Source organism: Schistocerca piceifrons, chromosome 11 (genome assembly GCF_021461385.2).
Source record: "Schistocerca piceifrons isolate TAMUIC-IGC-003096 chromosome 11, iqSchPice1.1, whole genome shotgun sequence".
In the NCBI taxonomy this organism is placed as follows: domain Eukaryota; kingdom Metazoa; phylum Arthropoda; class Insecta; order Orthoptera; family Acrididae; genus Schistocerca; species Schistocerca piceifrons.
Genome location: NC_060148.1, coordinates 165,486,906 through 165,507,433, shown reverse-complemented (window position 1 = coordinate 165,507,433; position 20,528 = coordinate 165,486,906). Strand labels below are relative to the sequence as shown.

Below are 20,528 nucleotides of genomic sequence, written 5' to 3'. Positions count from 1 at the left end.
CTCTGCATTGGAAGACTGCCGGGTCCGCACGGCCACCGATGTGGGAGAACTTCGTCCACTTTATTTGTGGCCGATCTGCCACGGCGCCACCTGCTCCGAAGAGGGGCTCTAACTGTGGGCACCACCCAGGCTCAGCAATCTGGCCAGTAATCTGATGCTCGGAGTTCCTGTGCCCCAGTTAAGATGAGCACATACTCCTTGGCATGCAAGGGCAATTTTCAGCTCGGGCACAAACAGTGTGATCCCTGCGTGATCAGGGGCGGCCACCGTGCAGGTACTCGATAACCCCCCCACCCATCCCGACAGAATGGCTACCGTGCTGGCTTTTGGTGTGTTACTATATTAAAGGGAAGGCTGCACAAATGGAAAGGCACACTGCACTGGGTGACCTACCCTACACAATCCACACTTCTAGACAATTTTGAAAATTGGTGGAAGGTCAAACCCAACAATAGGGACCATGTGTTAAATGGCTCTGAGCACTGTGGACTTAACTTCTGAGGTCATCAGACCCCTGGAACTTTAGAACTACTTAAACCTAACCTAACCTAAGGACATCACACACTTCCATGCCCGAGGCAGGATTCAAACCTGCGACTGTAACGGTCGCACAGTTCCAGACCGTGTGTTAGTTTGATGAAAAGTTGTAGAATACGCCAGAAGTGGAAACTCGAGGCCCATTCATAAACCGGGTCCCAACAGGGTTGACACCGAGAAAACCATCCAAAGGAGAGGCAAAGAGAAGAAGAGATAGTGGAAGTATGAATATGTAACACAGAAAGAAAGTAATGCTGCAGTGGCTGGATCCCCATGTAAGCATGTACTCACAAAAGAGCTGTGAGCCCCATGGGGGTCTACGTTATTTGAAAGCATCCATTGCACGCTCTCATATTTTGTAGAAAATGTTTTTATTCTGGAGTTTGTCTAGGCACATTATGAAATAATTTTGGTAGAGGCACTTACACTGACACTAATCAAATTTTTTCACTTGTGCAACATTCCTAGTGTTTCTCTTCTCAATTTCTTGGCACCACAGGACCGATACACTTGTTCTTGTTGCACTCTTCTGTGCAATTTTAACAGAATGCTTCACCTGCTAAGCTTTAATCTTTACTTCTTCATTTTTTTCACTTCTCCTATGTTAACATTTTCTTTGTGCACCTGTGGTCATTCTGTTTCATGAACTCCACTCATTATTCCTCTACTTCGTTCATTTCTAATCTTGTTTCTTCATCAGTTCCTTCACATCTGCTTCCTGAGCATCTCACTCAATCCTCTTTTCTAATTTAATCTCGTTTTCCATCTGTTAAGTTTTTTCTTAATCAGATCAGTCTCTTCTGTTGTGAAGTTAAGCAAGCTTCTCACTCTCATCTTTTTCATTTGTTCATTGTTTCTGTTTCATTCTTTACACTTCACCTTTTTACATTTCAGTATCCTGTTAAATGTTAATATTACTTAACAACTCACGAAAACTCCACTTGATACATTCTTCACTACCTTAGGCAATTCATTTTCACTTAAATTTATGTCAGTTGCTAACATTTTTTCTCAAACTGCTCCAACAGATTTTCAAAATAAACTGACTCTTGCGACTTGTCTACGCCTACATATATGTCCTTCTGTACTGGAAAGTATCCCCACCACAACAGGATAATGGAACATTTGAGAATTTTCTTGAACATCCTCCAACACTCACAAACATTCCAGAAGGAATATTCTGGCCAGTCTCAGCCACTTTGGAACTCACTTGCCACAGACTTCCCATAAAAGTGCCATGTTTTAACACCAGTGTCTTCCAACCCTAGTCCCATAGTTCCAAATTGAAACCTTCAGGGACAGGGGTTGGAGAGCTACCACATCATACAATCCCCACGAACTACAAGAGTACATTGCAGAGTCATAGTGGCATGCACAGAAAAACCACACATATAGTTGGGTAATGATCAGCATATCGCTGCTGTTCCTATGAAGAAAAATGGTAAGTTACGTTTTGTCTTATCATAGGTCTCATTATATAACATACTGCACAGACAAAAAATGTTAGTATCGTAATTATTTCTGTGTTAATATAACTGTACATAGGGCCTCCCTGTAAACCTTACACACACATTAAAGAAATACGATTCCTTCTTTCCCTTCCTGCTTCTCATAGATACGACTATGTCATTTCATACTTAACAATGATTATACCTTCTGCTCGGATTTATCTCTGACCAACAAGCCATGGGGTGACACTATACAGTCCTGTACTCCTTCACATTTGTAAGTGACTATGCCACATAATTACAGTTTTGTGTACCATCTGGTGTTACACCTGTAATTCTGAAGTCTGGTAATGTACTTGAATGTTTGAGGAGCTCGTTAACAAGTATGAACAACTCCATTGTTCAAAACTTTAGATATTAACTGCCTCCAGTAACATTTTGCAAGTTGAATCTGACGATAATCTTCTCAGACTTGAAAAAACAAATTGAAATGTGTTCAAAATTAATGTAAATTGTGGAAAAAATTCAGGCAACTCCAGCACTTTTCTGCTTCATATTTAGCCAACTCCAGCCAAAACCAATGAGAGGACACAAATATCTCTTTGGCCTTCCTTAACTGCAATATGCATCCAATATGGTGGGACACTGTGGTATTTGGTATACTGGAAAAATGTCTCAGAACAAAAAGTATCATTATTAACATTGAAGATAACCATCAAATATTTGCTAATTATGGGACTTTGAATTTATTATGAAAACACGGGATTGTATATAAATGGAGAGACGAAGCAAAAGCAGTAGTAACATCAACTCAAAACTCACATTCTCAGCTATCAGTTTGACTCTGACATGGTCAAAAATTACAAAAAAATTTCTTACAAAGGAGAGCTGAGTTATACAACTAATATAGGAAGTCCCCTTTCTATAACTAAGAAGTCTGAGTCATTTCTGTATGCTGAATTCAGCAGAAGTGACAATAAAGCTAAAAGTGTTATTCACAGTGAAAGTTGTGAATATGAATATAAATGTTTGCAAGGTTCTGATTATGAAGAAATTGTGATTGACAGCATTATGTAGCTCATCAGCATCACAAGAACACAGTATTGACTCATTTGGAAACTTATTATGTTTGAGTAAGGTTCACATAGTAAAGTAAGATTAAGAACATAATCTCTGATAGTGTTTTTGCTTTATATTATATATTTGGACTGATTCAGTCTCATAGTTGCCGAAAAAGGCTATAAAAACAATTTTTTGTAATTCAATGTGAAGCACACTGATTTCAAAAATTGCACAAGTATGTTAAAAAGTTTGCCTTCATTTTCAAACTAGGACAAATCCTCAGATGTGCAACAAAATTGGTCAGCTTCCAAATTTACTCACAACTTCCAGTTCCAAAACAAAAAATTATATGAAATTTACTTTTAAGGGACCACAAGAATCAACCAAAAAATATTGTGGAAAATTAAGGATGGAATAATGACAATATTATGAAAAAGATAGACTGCTACTCACCATACAGTGGAGATAAGTCGCAGGCAGGCACGACAAAAAGACTACTAAACACATTAGCTTTCGACCACAAGGCCTCCTCCTGCAATAGACAACATACACGCACACACACACACACTCACGCAAACCCAGCTGCCTCTCACGTGACCACAGTTTCTGGCTGTCGAGACCAGCCTCCAAGCAACTGCTGGTAATGGGAGAAGCAGTCGGGGTGGGGGCGGGTGTTTCAGGAGGATGCTAGGAGTGGGAGGGATAGCAGAGGAGGTTTAGAGGATGACAAAGTGCTGCTTCTAAGAGCATGCAGTGAAGAGATTGGGAGAGGGTACGGCAGTTAGTTGAAGTCGGGAGGCTGGACGCAGGGCTGTCGGGTGGGGAGGCACGAGTGGAAGAGAAGTGAAAAGAGCGTGGGTGCCCTCGTGGAATAGAGGTCTGTGGAGTGGGAACAGGGGAGGGGTAATTGAGTGAAGGACAATGACTAATGAAGGTTGAGGCCAGGAGGGTTACGGGAATGTAGGATAAATTGCACCGAGTTCCCAGCTGTGCAATTCAGAAAAGCATGGTGTCGGTAGGAAGGATCTAGATGGAACAGGCAGGCTATGAATCACCATTAAAATGAAGAACATCATGATGGGCAGCATGCTCAGCAACTGAGTGTTCCGGCTGTGTCTTTGCCACAGTTTTTCGATGGCATTTGTGGGGACAGAAAGCTTGTCTTTTGTCATGCACACATAGAATGAAGCACAGTGGTAGCAGCTTAGCTTGTAGATCCCATGACTGGTTTCGCAGGGAGCTCTGCCTTTTATAGGATATCGAACTAAGCTGCTACCACTGTGCTTCATTCTATGTGTGCATGACAAAAGACAAGCTTTCTGTCCCCACAAATGGCCGCCGAGAAACAGCTGGACCACCCAGTTGCTGAGCATGCTGCCCATCATGATCTTCTTCATTTTAATAGTGATTCATAGCCTGCCTGTTCCATCTATATCCTTCCTACCGACACCATGCTTTTCTGAATTGCACAGCTGGGAACTCTCGGTGCAATTTATCGTACATTCCCGTAACCCTCCTGGCGTCAACCTTCATTAGTCATTGTCCTTCACTCAATTACCCCTTCCCTGTTCCCACTCCACAGTCTTCTGTTCCACAAGGGTACTCACAGTCTTTTCACTTCTCTCCTCTTCCATTCCCCCTGCCCAATGCCCTCCGTCTAACCTCCCAACTGCACCTAGCTGCCCTACCCTCTCACCACCTCGTACCCGAGTGTTTCCGCATGCAGCACTTTACTGTCCCCGACCCCTACCCTGCTATTGCTCCTCCTTACCCCTACCACCCAAATTGCTTGTCCGACTGTGTGAAGTTGAGCGCAGTCTGCCCTCGGCAGCCGGACACGGCGGTTGTTTGTGTGCGAGCTGAATTTGTGTGAACCTGTGGGTAGTTTTCTATTCCAGAAGAAGGTCTTCTGGCCAAAAGCATGTATGTTTAGTAGTCACTTTTTGTGACTGTCTGCAACTCAGCATCTCCCCTATATGGTGAGTAGCACTCTATTGTTTTCATATTATTGTCAAAAAAATACTCTGTATTCTACAGCACAAATCTCTATATTGTAGTTTTTGGACTCTCCTACAAAAAAGTGAAGAGTGAAGTTGTCCATCTTTGAGGATGGACTTTCATTTTATTGTATTGCTGCACAGTTTGTACCATCTGGATCCTTCCTACCAACAGCTCTGTGTACCCAGAATGAGAATTTCACTCTGCAGTGGAGTGTGCACTGATATGAAACTTCCAGGCAGATTAAAACTGTGTGCCGGACCGAGACTCGAACTCGGGAACTTTGCCTTTCGCGGGCAAGTGCTCTACCGTCTGAGCTATCTGAGCACGACTCACAACCCGTCCTCACAGCTTCAGTTCTGCCAGTACCTTGTCTCCTACCTTCCAAACTTCACAGAAGCTCTTCTGTGGCAGAGCACTTGCCCGCGAAAGGCAAAGGTCCCGAGTTCGAGTCTCAGTCCGGCGCACAGTTTTAATCTGCCAGGAAGTTTCAGCTCTGTGTATTCTTATCATATTTAACTTTACTTAATTTGAGATTATATTATTGTAGTCAAGCCAACCACAAATTTTGCACAGGGTACACAGGTACATTGACTGGAATCAAAGTACATCCGTCTAACACCTTTTACTCTGAAAGTGGTCTTTTTATTCTGTCGACTAAACACTCAATGGCTGCTTTATGCTTTGTCTTTTAATTTTGTTATATCTGACATGTTCTGCTGGCACTTGAGAATGGCTACACAACTTAACCAGTGTAGCAGTGAGCAATATAAAATGAAACAACAATTTAAGTCTAACAGTAACAGACAGTGCAGCTGTGGTCTGTATTGCATCTAAAATACTGGTGCTCCAATATTGTTTCCAGAATGATTTTTGACTTTGTATCAGAATGTACACCAATGTATCACTCCAGCACACAGCTTTTATTTGCCAGGAAGTTTCCTTCCGACACTGTGTCCGAAAGTTTTGCATCGCATACTTATTGTAATTAATGCTATCCCATTTCACAGTCTGCAACACTGACTGCTACCAAATTCTCGACTCGGATCCGATATCGAAAGTCCCGGTGACGGCAACTCTTTTCACAATATTTATCGTTTTGAGTTGCTCAGTTAACGACACTGTGACGATACGAGTGGGACTGTACAGTACACAGTGTGACAGTGGCAGCCGTACTCTGCTGGGAACCTCCCCGTGCCCGTTCTCAGGTGTGACCCGTGCAACACTTCCCAAGTACGAGCAGGCGACCTCACTGGCTGCTTATCCCTCTCAGATTTTTTTCTGTACTTGTACAATGCGAAGGACAGTGCTAGTGCCGTCCGTGGCTGTGTGCGTAGCAATCTACTCTCGTAATCGCAACGTGGCTAGAGCAATTCTGGGCAGAAATGTTTCTCATACTTTTTAATTACATACTATATTCAATATAAAATTGAACTGTAAATTAACAAATATTGAATCGTAACTTTTAACTACTAATTGCGTTACAATTTGAGAACTTCTAATGTGTGTGTGTGTGTGTGTGTGTGTGTGTGTGTGTGTGTGTGTGTGTGTGTGTGTGTGTGTGTTATTTCGTCTTCACACGGTCATCTTCTGAAACCCTGGAGATACTTACGCATAGCACTGTAATTCTCCTAAGACCTCCAGATTTTTGAGAGTACAAATTATTTACGTTCTATGTGGGACAGGCCAACGGAAGTCAAATGGATAACAGTATGAGAGCAGATGCCAATCGTGACAGTTTAAAGAAAGTTCCACCTGCCGAGTATTGAATTTTCGGAAAAGCTAAGTGTAGTGACTGGTAATCAGAGTATTAACAGAGTCTTTTGGACCTGTTCAGGAGATCAGGTTTGAGTGTAAGTGTTTTCTGGGCCTGCTGTTGTTTGAACAATCGTGTTACACAAGTGACTTTTTTTAATTCCATTCAAATAAACACATGTGTGTGATTGTGTCTCACTATTATTTTTTAAGATAGTTCATTTTTGTGTGATTTAAATCAACGCTGGTTACTATATTGTGTACCATATAGTGACTAATTGGGGAGACCAAGATTTTATCTATTAACAGCTACCAGATATTGGCTTTGGAATTTGGGGCAGGTTATATCGAACGATCCAACTGCGTGGTGCCCCAATTTTCCATTACGACGTGCCGATTCAGTTGTCACATAGTGCAGAGATGACGAATCTGCCGATACACAAACCTGCAAGGTGGCACCACAGGAACAAACGAATCATTCAATCGGAGAGGACGGCATTGGTATATTTAAAACAGTGAAGAGCAAAGTACAAATTGTGCAATCGGATGCCCGACACGAGCACTGCCGTGTCACCTTTTATTTTGTTACATATCTGTACAATATTCAAAAACCTAAGTTTACACAGTGATTTCAAAAAATGCCGAGCGCACACTCGTGACGTCAGCTCTCGCGAGAGGTGCGCCCCGCGAGAGTAACGCCACCCCGTTTGCCTCGCAGCCTCAGTTCGGCCTCCACACGAATGCCGGGCACTCCTGCCACGTCCCCGTCCTTTTCAGAGGGACATCCCACCGTTCACTTCACGTGGTTTAGGTAAACTAAAGAGTACCTGAATCTGGACGGCTCTGTGGGGATTCGACCGACACCGGCCCCAGACGGCACCCCACTGTCTCGACAGCTGAGCGACCTCACACTATATTATTTCACTTTTGTACACGGCTTTAAAAATCTAATTTTAAATATCATCATTGTTTGTTCTACAGTAGGAAAATTGTTTTTAAAAAAAATGTCGAATACATCCTTTCTGTCAAAGACCGAAGCCATTTACGAGCCCCGTTCCGAGCATTTATACGAGGCGAGAAAAAGATAGTGGCGAGCTTCCGTAACCTGTCTGCCTAACTGCACTAGCAAATTCTGCACCTCCAACACGAAAAGTTCATTCGTGTGCTGAATGCTAAAAATGTTGACCTTCACTATAATAATGAAATGCATACCAGTAACATAAGCAAATTTTGCATCCCGGTGGAAAGATTGCGTAGTCAGTTTTTTGCTGTGCCCTCCAGCTTTGCACTTTTGCTGCCGCAGTGTACAACTAGGAAAACCCGGTACAGTGAGCAATTCCTTGTACAAATACTTTGCTTCCTCACAGTAGCCTATTGGAAGTGTCCGACACTAATTATACGAGGACATTAGCCTCACACAGACAAATAGCTTGAGGCAACTCCAGGCAGTGCTTCGGCTTCCCACTGCAGACCGAACTGAGGCCTCGCTAGCATCCACACTTCAGTCAGAAAGCCTTCTCTTTGGCGGTCACAGGACGATTGCTGAGAGCAGTCAGTCATTACATTAAGGAGGTGGTTGGCAGTGTTATTCGGTGGAAGCAAAACGTGATGTGCACCACCAAATTTTATGATTTTCTCTCTCTCTCTCTCTCTCTCTCTCTCTCTCTCTCTCTCTCTCTCTCACTCACTCACTCACTCACACACACACACACACACACACACACACACAGACAGACAGACAGACAGACAGACAGATAAACATACAAGTTGTAAATGTATACAAATAAACAACAAATCTACTGCTACAGCTTTTTTTAAAAAAAAAAAAAGGAAAAAATATACAAACAGTCAACATATCATGTCACAGCCGATGAAGTCCTTTACAGTTTCCTACACACTAAACATAAAACACACATCTCTTAATAAGTAACATGCTGATCGAGAAAAATCTACACAAATTACAGAACCGTTTCGATTACGAAACACACTCCTTTCCGCAGCAAACAAAACGCTGCTTCCATTTCTCCTTTGTACCCATTTCCTCAGCCTCATTGTCAATAATAACTGATAAGAATGGGAACATGTCTGTCACAAAGGAACATATGTTACAGTAGTTTGGAGTACACTTTTTTCCTGCAAAACAGGAATACAGGTGTCACTGGAACCACACATAATGGCATCCAGTAAAAGGTATGTTTATCTGGCTTGCACAAAATCAGCTCAAAACTAGCACAATTGTCAAGTAATCTGAAAGTAGTATTCAGAATAGAGTACACGTGTGTGGAATTAATGAAATTTCTAGTCACAGTAGCACACAAATACAAAGCACTTGCAAGATAAATAAGTTCTACTTTCAACACTGCGAGCCACGAGTTTTGTGAAAAGTGTAACATTAGAGGTATCTCGGTAGCCCAGTGGAGATTTCACCAAATGTCACAATTTGTGACCACAGGGGGCAGGGTTTCTCCAAACGTACAGCCAGTGCAGGAAAGGGAACACAGTGGCAGTTACCGTCCTGTAGTGACACACTTGCTCGCTTCTGAATGTGCCGCGAGGGCTCTGGCCAACACCTCACAGCTGCCACTATCCCCCGTCCGAGATACAGACAGCCACAGCTGTGAAAAGTCCTCTTTCGGACTGAGGCCGTCAGATACTTAGGGCTACAGTCACCTACGGGGAGTATTACGCGTGAATCTGTGGCCGTTTAGACCCCCACAGTGCCGGTGAGAGTGTGTATAGAATTCTTAACCCTTAAATTTCCTAGCACAAATTCACACGTGTCGCGCTGACGACTGTACTCAGAAAGATCCCTCACTGTAGAAAGGGGATACAAAAATGAGTCTGAAGGGGGCTATTTTGAGAGCGGCCCCCACAGGAGACGTAAACTGTGGATCAGTGTGGCCTAACTAGAAACGCCGAACTGAAATGCTGCACGTTTCACAGGGATTTGAAGACATTAGATGTCACACGTATTCCTTCCACCTTTTAACGGTCCGTCTGGGTCACACTCTCTGCCGCTGTACAGTGCCGATCCCAAAAGTATTAAATGCACACGACGGCAGGAAGCGACCGAGGTATCTTGTCGCTCAAATGTCAAACCGGGATAGGCTACCTCTCTGGCTCGCAAACTTTCGCACGGATACGTCGTCACGCTCTGTCCCGGTGCGAGAGCTCTCGACACGCCGACGTGGACGCCAGCTACTTGGTAGGGCTGGAGACGGGGACGCCGACCGCCGGGCCGTTGGCCGCAGGCGCGCCTTCGCCTACGGCGCCGCGCATCGTGTCGATCTTGGCGCAGATCTTGAGCGCGGGGCCGAGCTTCATCGACATGGCCGACATGAGGTGGTCCTCCTTGAGCAGCATCAGGGCCTGCCCGTCGATCTCCTGGATGGCAAAGTCCTCTACGTAGTCTGCGCAACCGGGCAGCCCCTTGATGAACTCGCACACCTCCGTCACCTGCGAGGAGAAAAGTAGCGGCCTCAGACTTTGTACGGGAGTAGGCGATGCACTACTTTAATGTATCTCTCAATACGTCACGTATCTTACTGTGCTGTCATATATTTACAATCGTGTTTATTTCTTTGACATTTATTAATGATTATCGAGCACTTTTGAAGTATTTTAGTAACTTGTACATAACAAAATAAGTTATATCACTTCATCTGCATGATTATGAAACAGTACAAATTGGAATTACTGATTCCTTTTCAGGCAGGTCAGTAATTTCAAATCCAGAAGACGATAATTCACTCGCATAAAGGAGTTTTTTGTACAATACAAGCAACATTTACAAACAGAAAATTACAGAAAAACCCAGAAGAAATGTCATAGTTTATTATCCAGTATGAAAACAGTTTAGAAATAGTTGTCTTTAATCAGATAAGTAGCTGGTTATATCAGGTGATGTGACTTTAGCACTGAAACCTCTATAAATGATAGTAACCAAAATAATTATTTGCCACAGCAAGAATTTGCATATTTCAAAAGTAGCTGTACAAAACCAATTTTGTATAATGCAGAAAATGTACAAGCAAATAAAATGTGCCACTTATCTTCCTTATTACTGTAAAACTCATTGCCACAATTAAGTTTTTGTAAATACATAATTTTTCATTATAAGTTTACAAATGTATTAACACCAATAATGACCTAGTTATCAAGGACTGTTACTTTTCAGGTGCAATTCCAAGCAAATAGGTGGTTGTTGTTGAGTTAATTGAAGGGAGTCCAGGCTGTTGTCGGAAGACAGAGATTGCAAAGGTTTGAAATGAAAAAAGTACCAACTCTTTAACCAGCCTATGTAAAGTTTATAATAATGTGTTCAAAGTTGAGGCAATATAAGATTACCTGAGTTAAAAGTCAGCGTTTCATTCTGTAGTTTGGAATAAGATCTCTTGCCAACAATAAACATCGAGCCCATGTCATCAGTTAGCTACTTGTGAAAATCAGTATATTCCTCTTTGTTGTTGCATCAGCTACAAAATATGAAATATGATTATTTTTGCTAACCAATTGCAGTTTTGCAGTCAGCTAAGTTACTGCAGACAGGAGGAATTATATTTAAAGGCAGATCATGCAAGTAGGAGCTTGTGTGTGTGTGTGTGTGTGTGTGTGTGTGTGTGTGTGTGTGTGTGTGTGCTGGACTGAGACTCAAACTCAGAGCATTTGTCTTTTGCATGTAAACATTGTACCGACTAAGCTATCCAGGCATAAATCATGTCCCACCCTCACAGCTCTACTTCTGCCTTTCAGAAAGTAGGAGAGATGTACTGGCAGGATTAGAACCAATATAGTGTTGATAGATCAGTGAGTACAGCATTAGCCACAAAAAGGCAGAAGTTCCCCGTTCAAGTCCCAGTCCTGCGCAAACTGCAAGGAACTTTAAAACTTCCGTACTTCATTCACGCTATTTTTAAAATACAGAAAACCGATACGATATAATTAATCGGCGAGGTAATGTGAACTTGTTAAATTTTTTCTGACATTATGATTTTATTATTTTGCTTTTTATAGTTCACCCAACACAATCACACGAATATTTCGCAGTGCGCTAAACAGTTGTGATTAGCCAGTGGTCATTTTCAGACAGACACAGTGATACTGAATATCACAATAGGCAGTTAGGGTGAAGAGGACTCTACTTCTCTGTAAACAGCAACCACAGAAGCTGGACAAATATAGATATAAGGAAGACAACTGAAGAAACATTCAGTGCCAAAGCAAATACTTCAACTGATCAACAGAAGATGGAAGTACAAAATATATATTCAGAAGAAGACAGGAATCAAACATATACATCACTTCAGGAATGAAATAAAAAAGAAATGTAGGTGAAAATCTTGCAGGAACAATGTGAAGAAATTGAAAAAGAAATAGTCATCAGAAGGACTGATCTGGCATGTGCAAAATGAAAAGAAACTTCAGCTTTAATTTCATCAAATGTGTCGACATTAAGAATGTTACAGTATCAAAAATTGGCTTTACTTTAATTAAGAAATTGCCGATAATGTACGCGTAGCAACCCGTACGTTACTACAACGGCCACCACTACTGCAGCACACGTCACACAGTTTGAACAGCACGCTGCTTGGCCACTCCGGGCCCCACATGGGAGCTGACAATTGCTGTCTGGCTCCTCGGTCACCTACAGCCAATCGCTGATGGCCACAGTGTGCGAAAGCCCTTTATACGGCCGTACACCAGCTCTGGTGGGTAGTCAGTACAGATCGACAAGTCCATATTCGTCACTAGTCTCGTATGTATCTTTTCTACATCTACACGGATACTCTGCAAATCACATTCAAGTGCCTGGGAGCGGGTATACAATGTAAAAGGCATATTACTATATACATAACTAGGTCTAGATTGGGACTTAGCATCTATTCCACAATGCCAGGTCTTGTACGCAATGACATCTCGGTCGGCAAATGATTCCAATTCTCTATTGTTCCAATCTCGTATAGCGCGCAGAAAGAATGAACACCTATATCTTTCTGTACGAGCTCCGATTTCCCTTATTTTATCGTGGTGATCGTTCCTCCCTATGTAGGTCGGTGTCAACAAAATATTTTCCCATTTGGAGGAGAAAGTTGGCGATTGGAATTTCGTGAGAAGATTCCGTCGCAACATAAAATGTCTTTCTTTTAATGATGTCCATCCCAAATCCTGTATCATTTCTGTGACACTCTCTCCCATATTTCGCGATAATACAAAACGTGCTGCCTTTCTTTGAACTTTTTCGATGTACTCAGTCAGTCCTATCTGGTAAGGATCTCACACCGCACAACAGTATTCTAAAAGAGGATGGACAAGTGTAGTGTAGGCAGTCTCCTTAATAGGTCTGTTACATTTTCTAAGTGTCCTGCCAATGAAACGCAGTCTTTGGTTAGCCTTTCCCACATTTTCTATGTGTTCCTTCCAATTTAAATTGTTCGTAATTGTAATACCTAGGTATTTAGTTGAATTTACGGCTTTTAGATTAGACTGATTTATTGTGTAACCGAAGTTTAACGCGTTCCTTTTAGCACTCGTGTGGATGACCTCACACTTTTCGTTATTTAAGGTCAACTGCCACTTTTCACACCATTCCGATATTTCTTCTAAATCGAAATCATTTTGCAGTAACCAAAGACGGCTGCTCCAATTGTCTACCAAATCGTTTATATAGATAAGGAACAGCAAAGGACCTACAACACTACCTTGGTGAACACCAGAAATAACTTCTGTTTTACTCGATGACTTTCTGTCAGTTACAAAGAACTGTGACCTCTCTGACAGCAAATCACAGATGCAGTCACATAACTGAGACGATATTCCATAAGCACGCAATTTCACTATGAGCCATTTGTGTGGTACAGTGTCAAAAGCCTTCTGGAAATTCAGAAATACGGAATCGATCTGAAATCCCTTGTCAATAGCACTCAGCATTTCATGTGAATAAAAAGCTAGTTGTGGTTCACAGGAACGATGTTTTCTATACCCATGTTGACTGTGTGTTAATAGACCATTTTCTTCGAGGTAATTCATTACGTTCGAACACAAGTGATTTAAGTTGCTTCACTACTCTGAGGATATTTACTTCTACGTTACACATGTTGGCAGCTGTTCTCGATTTGAATTCCAGAATATATTCTTCTTCTTCTTCTTCCGTGACGGCATTTTGGAAGGCTGTGTTTAGTAACTCAGCTTTGGTAGCACTGTCTTCCATAGTATCTCAATTGCTATTGCGCAGAGAAGGCATTGATTGTTTCTTGCCACTAACATACTTCACATACAACAAGAATTGCTTTGAATTTTCTGCCAGGTTTCGAGACAAATTTTTGTTATTGAAACTGTTATAAGCATCTTTACAAAAGCTCGCCAATCTTGGAGATTTTGCGTCTGTTTAAATTTGGCATGTTTGTTTCGTTGTTTCTGCAACAGTATTCTAACCCGTTTTGTGTACCAATGAGGATCAGCTCCATTGTTTGTTAAGTTATTTGGTATAAATCTCTCAATTGCTGCCATTACTATTTCTTTGAATTTAAGCCACATCTGGTCTACACTTATATTATTAATTTGGAATGAGTGGAGATTGTCTCTCAGTAAGGTGTCAAGTGAATTTTTATCTGCTTTTTTGAATAGGTATATTTTTCGCTTATTTAATCATTAAACTGTATCTTCTTACTTAGGTTAAGCTGTCAGTCTGTGACCTAATAAATGTGAATTTCATGTTTTTGTGTTTTTCAAAGTGTACTAAGTCACAACAATATGTTTACAGTATACCACTGTCTGGAGGTGAATCGTGGATTATGACAGAATAAGAAAAAAAGAGAACAGAAGCTTTTGAGATGTGGTGCTGTAGAAACATGTTGAAAATTAGGTGGGCCAGTAAGAAATGAGTCGGTTCTCCTCAGAAGCAGTGACGATAGTAACGTGTGGAGTACATTGACAAGAAGAAGGGACAGGATGGTAGGACACCTGTTAAGTCATCAGGGAATAACTTCTGTGGAACCAGAGGCAGGAAAAAAAAGGATTAACAGGGGGACACTGGATGTATACGAAGAAGGACACAACAAATGGTCACAGGATCATTTGGGCCACAAAAGAAAGTCACTGACATGGTGATTAACCTGCACTGGTAGACTCTAATTTCAATGATCACGTTAGGTGATGTCTCACGAGATATTCTTTATCCCCTACGTCCCATTCCCGCAGGTATGGTGCAGACAAGACGTAGTGTTGACTTACAGTTATTGCGATAAATTTTACAGAATGTTGCAACTCATTCTGTTATTGACAGTCTTCTCGTGGCAAATTTAGTCAGTCAGGAGTCGAAACAGCCGAGTGTACAATGTTACAAATCTGAGACGACGGCAGCCTCTCACAGCTGCAGGCAGCAGTGACACTCACCGACCACTTGAGCGGGTTGACCTTGGGCTGCCGGTTCGCGGCGTCATCGTTGTTGTTGTTGGCGGCGGCGGGGTTGCCGTTGTTGTCGGTGCCGGCGTTGTTCGAGCTGGCCCAGCTGTCCTGCGACTGCTCGTCCATGACGGCGGACGCGGCGCCAGAGCCGGGTGCCGCGAGGCCCGCATGCACGCCGCTGTCGGCGCCGAAGCTCTCCGCGCCGGAGTCCTCCGTCTCGTCACCCGCACTCTCGGCTCCCAGCGGCGCTGTCGACGCCGACGAAGAGGACCGCGTCGGCGCGCTCGCCCCGGTGGCGTTCTGCGGGGAGACGGAAGGCATCGGGGAATCAGTATCTGTCCAGGTACGGTCGAGAGTGACTGTCGCGGAGGATTCTTTGTAAAGGACCACTACAGATTTACAGCACTGCATACTTCGGCAAGTGGTCACTCGAGATACCAGTGTGAACTCAGATGGCACTCTTATTTTGTGCAGACAAAAGCCCACGTGCACGAGTCATTTCCAGTACGGTAACTGACTCGTATTCAGTACAGATACTGAAATGCAAATGTCACGTCAAAGTTTTAGTGCATTATCTGATGCCAGTGAGTAGTGAAGTACCTGTGAAATTCATCATTGACAGACCTTCTTTTGAGAAATTGGGTAGTTTTATGTGTTGTACTCTAGAATAACAATTTTGAGCACTAATATGAGATGTTTACATTACTTTCAAATTATTTTTCACAAATGCACACGTTAATAATGTAAGGTAAAAATACTTTTCTTGTAGGGCACTTCATTGTTTATCTTTCATTAAGCTCCATATACTGTATGAAGTTTACCCTTTTTTTCCTAGAGGAAGACTAGGTAGTTTACAGATTTAATTCTACAATAAATCATTTAAGCCAGTGCCAAAACCTCATACCGGTCGAGAAAAATGAATATGAAATCGAAATGAAGACACGTGTGAAAAGGACCAATTTTTATGCGTAAAAGTGCTATTTTATAAAAGTTTATGACCTTATTCATTGTAAAAGATTACATTGAACAACTTACAATGTAATAAATGATGTAAAACTATTGCAACACAGTACAGTGAAATTAATTGTGTTGAACATTATAATAATTGAAAGTTGTGGTTTGATTGTTACAAACACATAAAAGTACCAGTAGCAGAAGCCACAATGTATATTATTCTCGAGACTTACTGAGCAAACTGACTGTACGTTTTTGCCTTGCACATTTTGTAAAATAAACTGAAGATGAGAGTATTTGTGTCAGGTTATTTACATAAAACCTGGACCAACAAATCTTGCCATTAAATCTTACAATTTTTGATTATTGAAAATTATTGTTTCCATCATTAGCAGATAGTGGTACGTTATACGTCACAATCTTTAAATATGCACCAGGTGGCAGTATTTAATGTGCAAAAATTAAAATTTGGATTTACCGAAATTTGACTAGACTGTCAAAACATACAGGCTAGGGTAAATCGAAATCAGATTGTTTGGCTGTACAGAATTCAGAGCATACAAAACCTAAGTCGCACTCAAGTAAACACTAGCATAGCATTCACTAAACGGTCGTAAACAATAATTGCACATCTACTGCTGTGTTATAGTGTACATAATTATTAGTCCTACCCAACACTTATGTTTAACATACAGGGTGAACTGAAATTTGCGCACTTGGGCTTCACAGCGCGATTCCTCACATGCTAGCGGTAAAAAAATGTCTGTCATAGAATTTCATCTGGCAAGTAAATCCGGCAGAAAAAGGACGTTAAAGAATGACAATCTGGCAACACTGCAACCATATGTACAGTAACTACCTCTGACAACACATTTTGGTTGTGCACTACAGTTGGTGCAGTGAATAGAGTTTTGGGTTAGCACGCAGGATGTTTCGATCTTGGGCTGAGGCATATGGTTTTTATTTGGTAAATGTAGTCCAGGTGGTACGGTATCTGGCATCTTAACCATCAACAGCGATTGGAGTGGGTCCTCTATAAAACATTTGTCCTTACATACTACAATCGTAGAAATGGAAGATTGGTTAGCTTTGAAAGAAGCTCTTTCCACAAAGTGGGCGTGAATTTATTCACACCACTTCATCTACTAGATGGGGTGTAAAGCTAGTTCACGTCCGTAGTAGAATACTACACGTGCACCCTGGGTAACGCTAAATGAACTAGCAAAGTACAGGCGACCAGATAATCCTTAGTTGATCTCCTGGTCACGGCAAATCACGATGAATTCTAGCAAAACGAACCCTTTGACTAGAGAACTCGGATCGCTGATTCGAGTCTGCCACCTGAATATTGAAGGCATAAGTAGAGCCAAATGCATGTACTTGCATAAAGTTTTAACAAAGAACGACATTGACGTAGTTGCAATTCAGGAGACCCATACTGAAGATGACGAGCAGCTTAGATCAAGGGGCATAATATCTGGCTATGACCTAATAGGCGCCACACACCACAGACATTATGGCACGGCAACATACGTCAGGAGAAATATCGAAGAAGTGGCTCTCGTATCAACATCTACCACAAACGACATTCACGAAGCCATTATAAAAGTGGGTGAAATCACAATAAATAATATGTACAAGCCTCCAGGGCAATCGTGACCCCCACAAGCCCTTCAAATCCTGCCTCACCCAGCAATATACGTGGGTGACTTTAATAGCCACCATGAACTGTGGAAATATCGAATATCTGACCAAAACGGCGAAGACCTGGTGAAATGGACAGAAGATCATAATACTCAACTAATCTTTGACGCCAAAGACCGAGGTACATTTAAATCAGCCGCTTGGCTAACTGAGACCTGCCCTGACCTCAGTTTTGTTACAACTGACAAGAACAACAAACCCCTGCCGGTCTCTCGCAGGGTACTTGAGGATTTCCCCCACTCTCAGCATCGTCCAGTGCTCTTAGAAATAGGTCTTACTATTCCCCTGATATCCTCTTATCCTCGTCCTAGATGGAACTTTGGGAGGGCAGATTGGACTGCTTTCTCGGAGAAACTTGATAAATGCCTTGGATGGATACCCCCAACGTATAAGAACTACGAAAGATTTGTTGGAGCCATCATCAGCTCAGCTAAAGCTAGTATGCCCAGAGGATTCAGAAACGAATATGTGCCAGGATGGAGCGAGGAAAGTGAAGGGCTTTATAGACAGTTTCTGGACAATGGGGATAAAGAAACTGCAGACGGTCTATTACATAGCCTAGACGCGGCCAGGCGTGCTAAGTGGATGGAGACCGTGGAACAAATGGATTTTACAAGATCAAGCAGAAGGGCGTGGTCTTTGCTTCGGAGACTTGGAGGAGGAGGTAAAAATCTGCGAATGACCAGCGCTATGTCCCCAAATACAGTTGCGGTTCACATCAGCAAGACGTCCAGGGCCCCAAAGGAACGAGCCCATACTATAAAATTTAAAAAGGAGCTTAAAGAGCTAAAATCGACAGCAGAGAACAATACATCTTATTCCCAACCCTTTTCAGTCGAAGAGTTAAATATGGCCCTGAACGATATAAAACCAGGAAAGGCCCCAGGGTTTGATGGGATTCACCCAGAATTTCTGCTCCACTGTGGTAAATTTGCAAGATTATGGCTTGCGCGATTCTTCTCTAACGTGTTGCAAACTGGAAAAATTCCGCACACTCTCAAAAAGGCTAAAATTGTTGCCATATTAAAACCGGGCAAACCGAGTGACCGACCTCAGAGCTACCGCCCAATCGCCTTACTCAGCATGATCTATAAATTACTGGAGAGACTTATGTACAACAGAATGAGCGAAGTCATCCTGGAGGCTGTACCGGTAGAACAGGCGGGCTTCCGGCCGAAAAGAAGCTGCACGGATCAGGTCCTCGCTCTAACAACCTACATCGAGGCGGGCTTCCAAAGACAGCAAAAAACATCAGTGGTATTTGTTGACCTGACGGCGGCGTTCGACACTGTCTGAAGACAGGGCCTGATTTATAAGCTCCTCCGCATCGTGCCATGTCTAAAAACGGCTAACCTTATCAACGAAATGCTCTGCAATAGACCATTCCAGGTTTTCATCGGTAACAACAGAAGTAAATTCATGAAACTTAATAATGGCCTGCCCCAAGGTTCAGTACTGGCTCCACTGCTTTTCAGCATGTATATAGCCGATATGCCTAGGACGAGATCCAAAATGTCCGGATATGCGGACGACTGGGCCTTGGCCACACAACACCGAGTGATGGAGGAAACTGAGATCACACTATCCAGCGATTTGACCACTCTAGGAAAATACTTCAGTGACTGGAGGCTCCAACCCAGCCCATCCAAAACAGAGGCCACTTGTTTCCACCTGAATAACAAATTAGCAAACAAAGAGCTCAAGATCCGCTTTGATGGCGGCATTCTTCCATATAATAGAACACCAAAGTATCTGGGCGCGACACTCGATAGAACATTGAGCTATAAACAACACCTTGTAAACACTGCTGAAAAAGTCAGAACTAGAAACAACATTGTCCAAAAGCTTTGTGGCACCAGTTGGGGGTCCACTGCCTCCGTTCTGCGTAGCTCTGCACTGGGACTTGTCTATTCTGCAGCAGAGTACTGTTCCCCAATATGGTTAAATAGTGCTCACATCAAGAAGGTGGACGCAGTCTTGAACCAAACGATGAGGATTATCTCTGGAACCATCAGGTCAACTCCTGTCCAATGGCTGCCTGTATTGAGCCATATCCCGCCGCCACATTTGCGCAGAGAACACGCACTTGTCAGGGAGTGTCGAAAAATCCAAAATAGCCCAGATCTTCCTATCCACACCCTGAGTAATGGAATTGAGCAAAATAGATTGAAATCTGGACACCCCCCTCTCGCAAGTGCCAAAGATCTGGTAAAGAACGCTTTTATTCTTGAGGACCGCTGGAGAGAAGAATGGGAGGAAAAGACACCGCCTCAGGTTAACACCTTATTGGGAACATCTAACAGACCTCGGGGCTTTGACTTGCCCCGCAAAATCTGGTCTACCCTTAACAGGATCAGGACGAGCCACGGCCGTTGTGCGGACTTCTTGTACAAATGGAGCATAGTGCCATCACCACAGTGCGACTGCGGCGCTGACAGGCAGACAATTCACCATATCGTGGTAGAATGCCCTCTGAGGGCCTACCCTGGGCCAACAAGGGACTTCATGGATGCGACTAACAGTGCAATCGATTATATTTCTAACCTAGATGTTTGTTTGTGATATTGTAACTGTTTTGCGTGTTTTGTACTTTTAGATTTTTCATACGTGATTTGTACTTGCCATACGCTAAATAAATAAATCTACTAGATGCAAAACATGTTTACT

At 42.6% G+C, this 20,528-nt stretch overlaps 1 protein-coding gene across 1 annotated transcript in view; it reads right to left on the bottom strand.

Moving 5' to 3' along the window:
* Window positions 1-8,652: 8,652 nt before the first annotated feature.
* The window catches only part of LOC124719861 (chromatin modification-related protein eaf-1-like), a 343,357-nt gene continuing 331,481 nt past the window's right edge, over window positions 8,653-20,528 (bottom strand). Inside the window, exons 24-25 of the mRNA XM_047245044.1 lie at window positions 15,192-15,503; window positions 8,653-10,256 (exon numbers count right to left, since the gene is read on the bottom strand). Of these exons, the coding sequence (XP_047101000.1) occupies window positions 9,999-10,256; window positions 15,192-15,503 (570 nt within the window). The 3' untranslated portion in view covers window positions 8,653-9,998. The remainder of the gene's footprint in view (window positions 10,257-15,191; window positions 15,504-20,528) is intronic.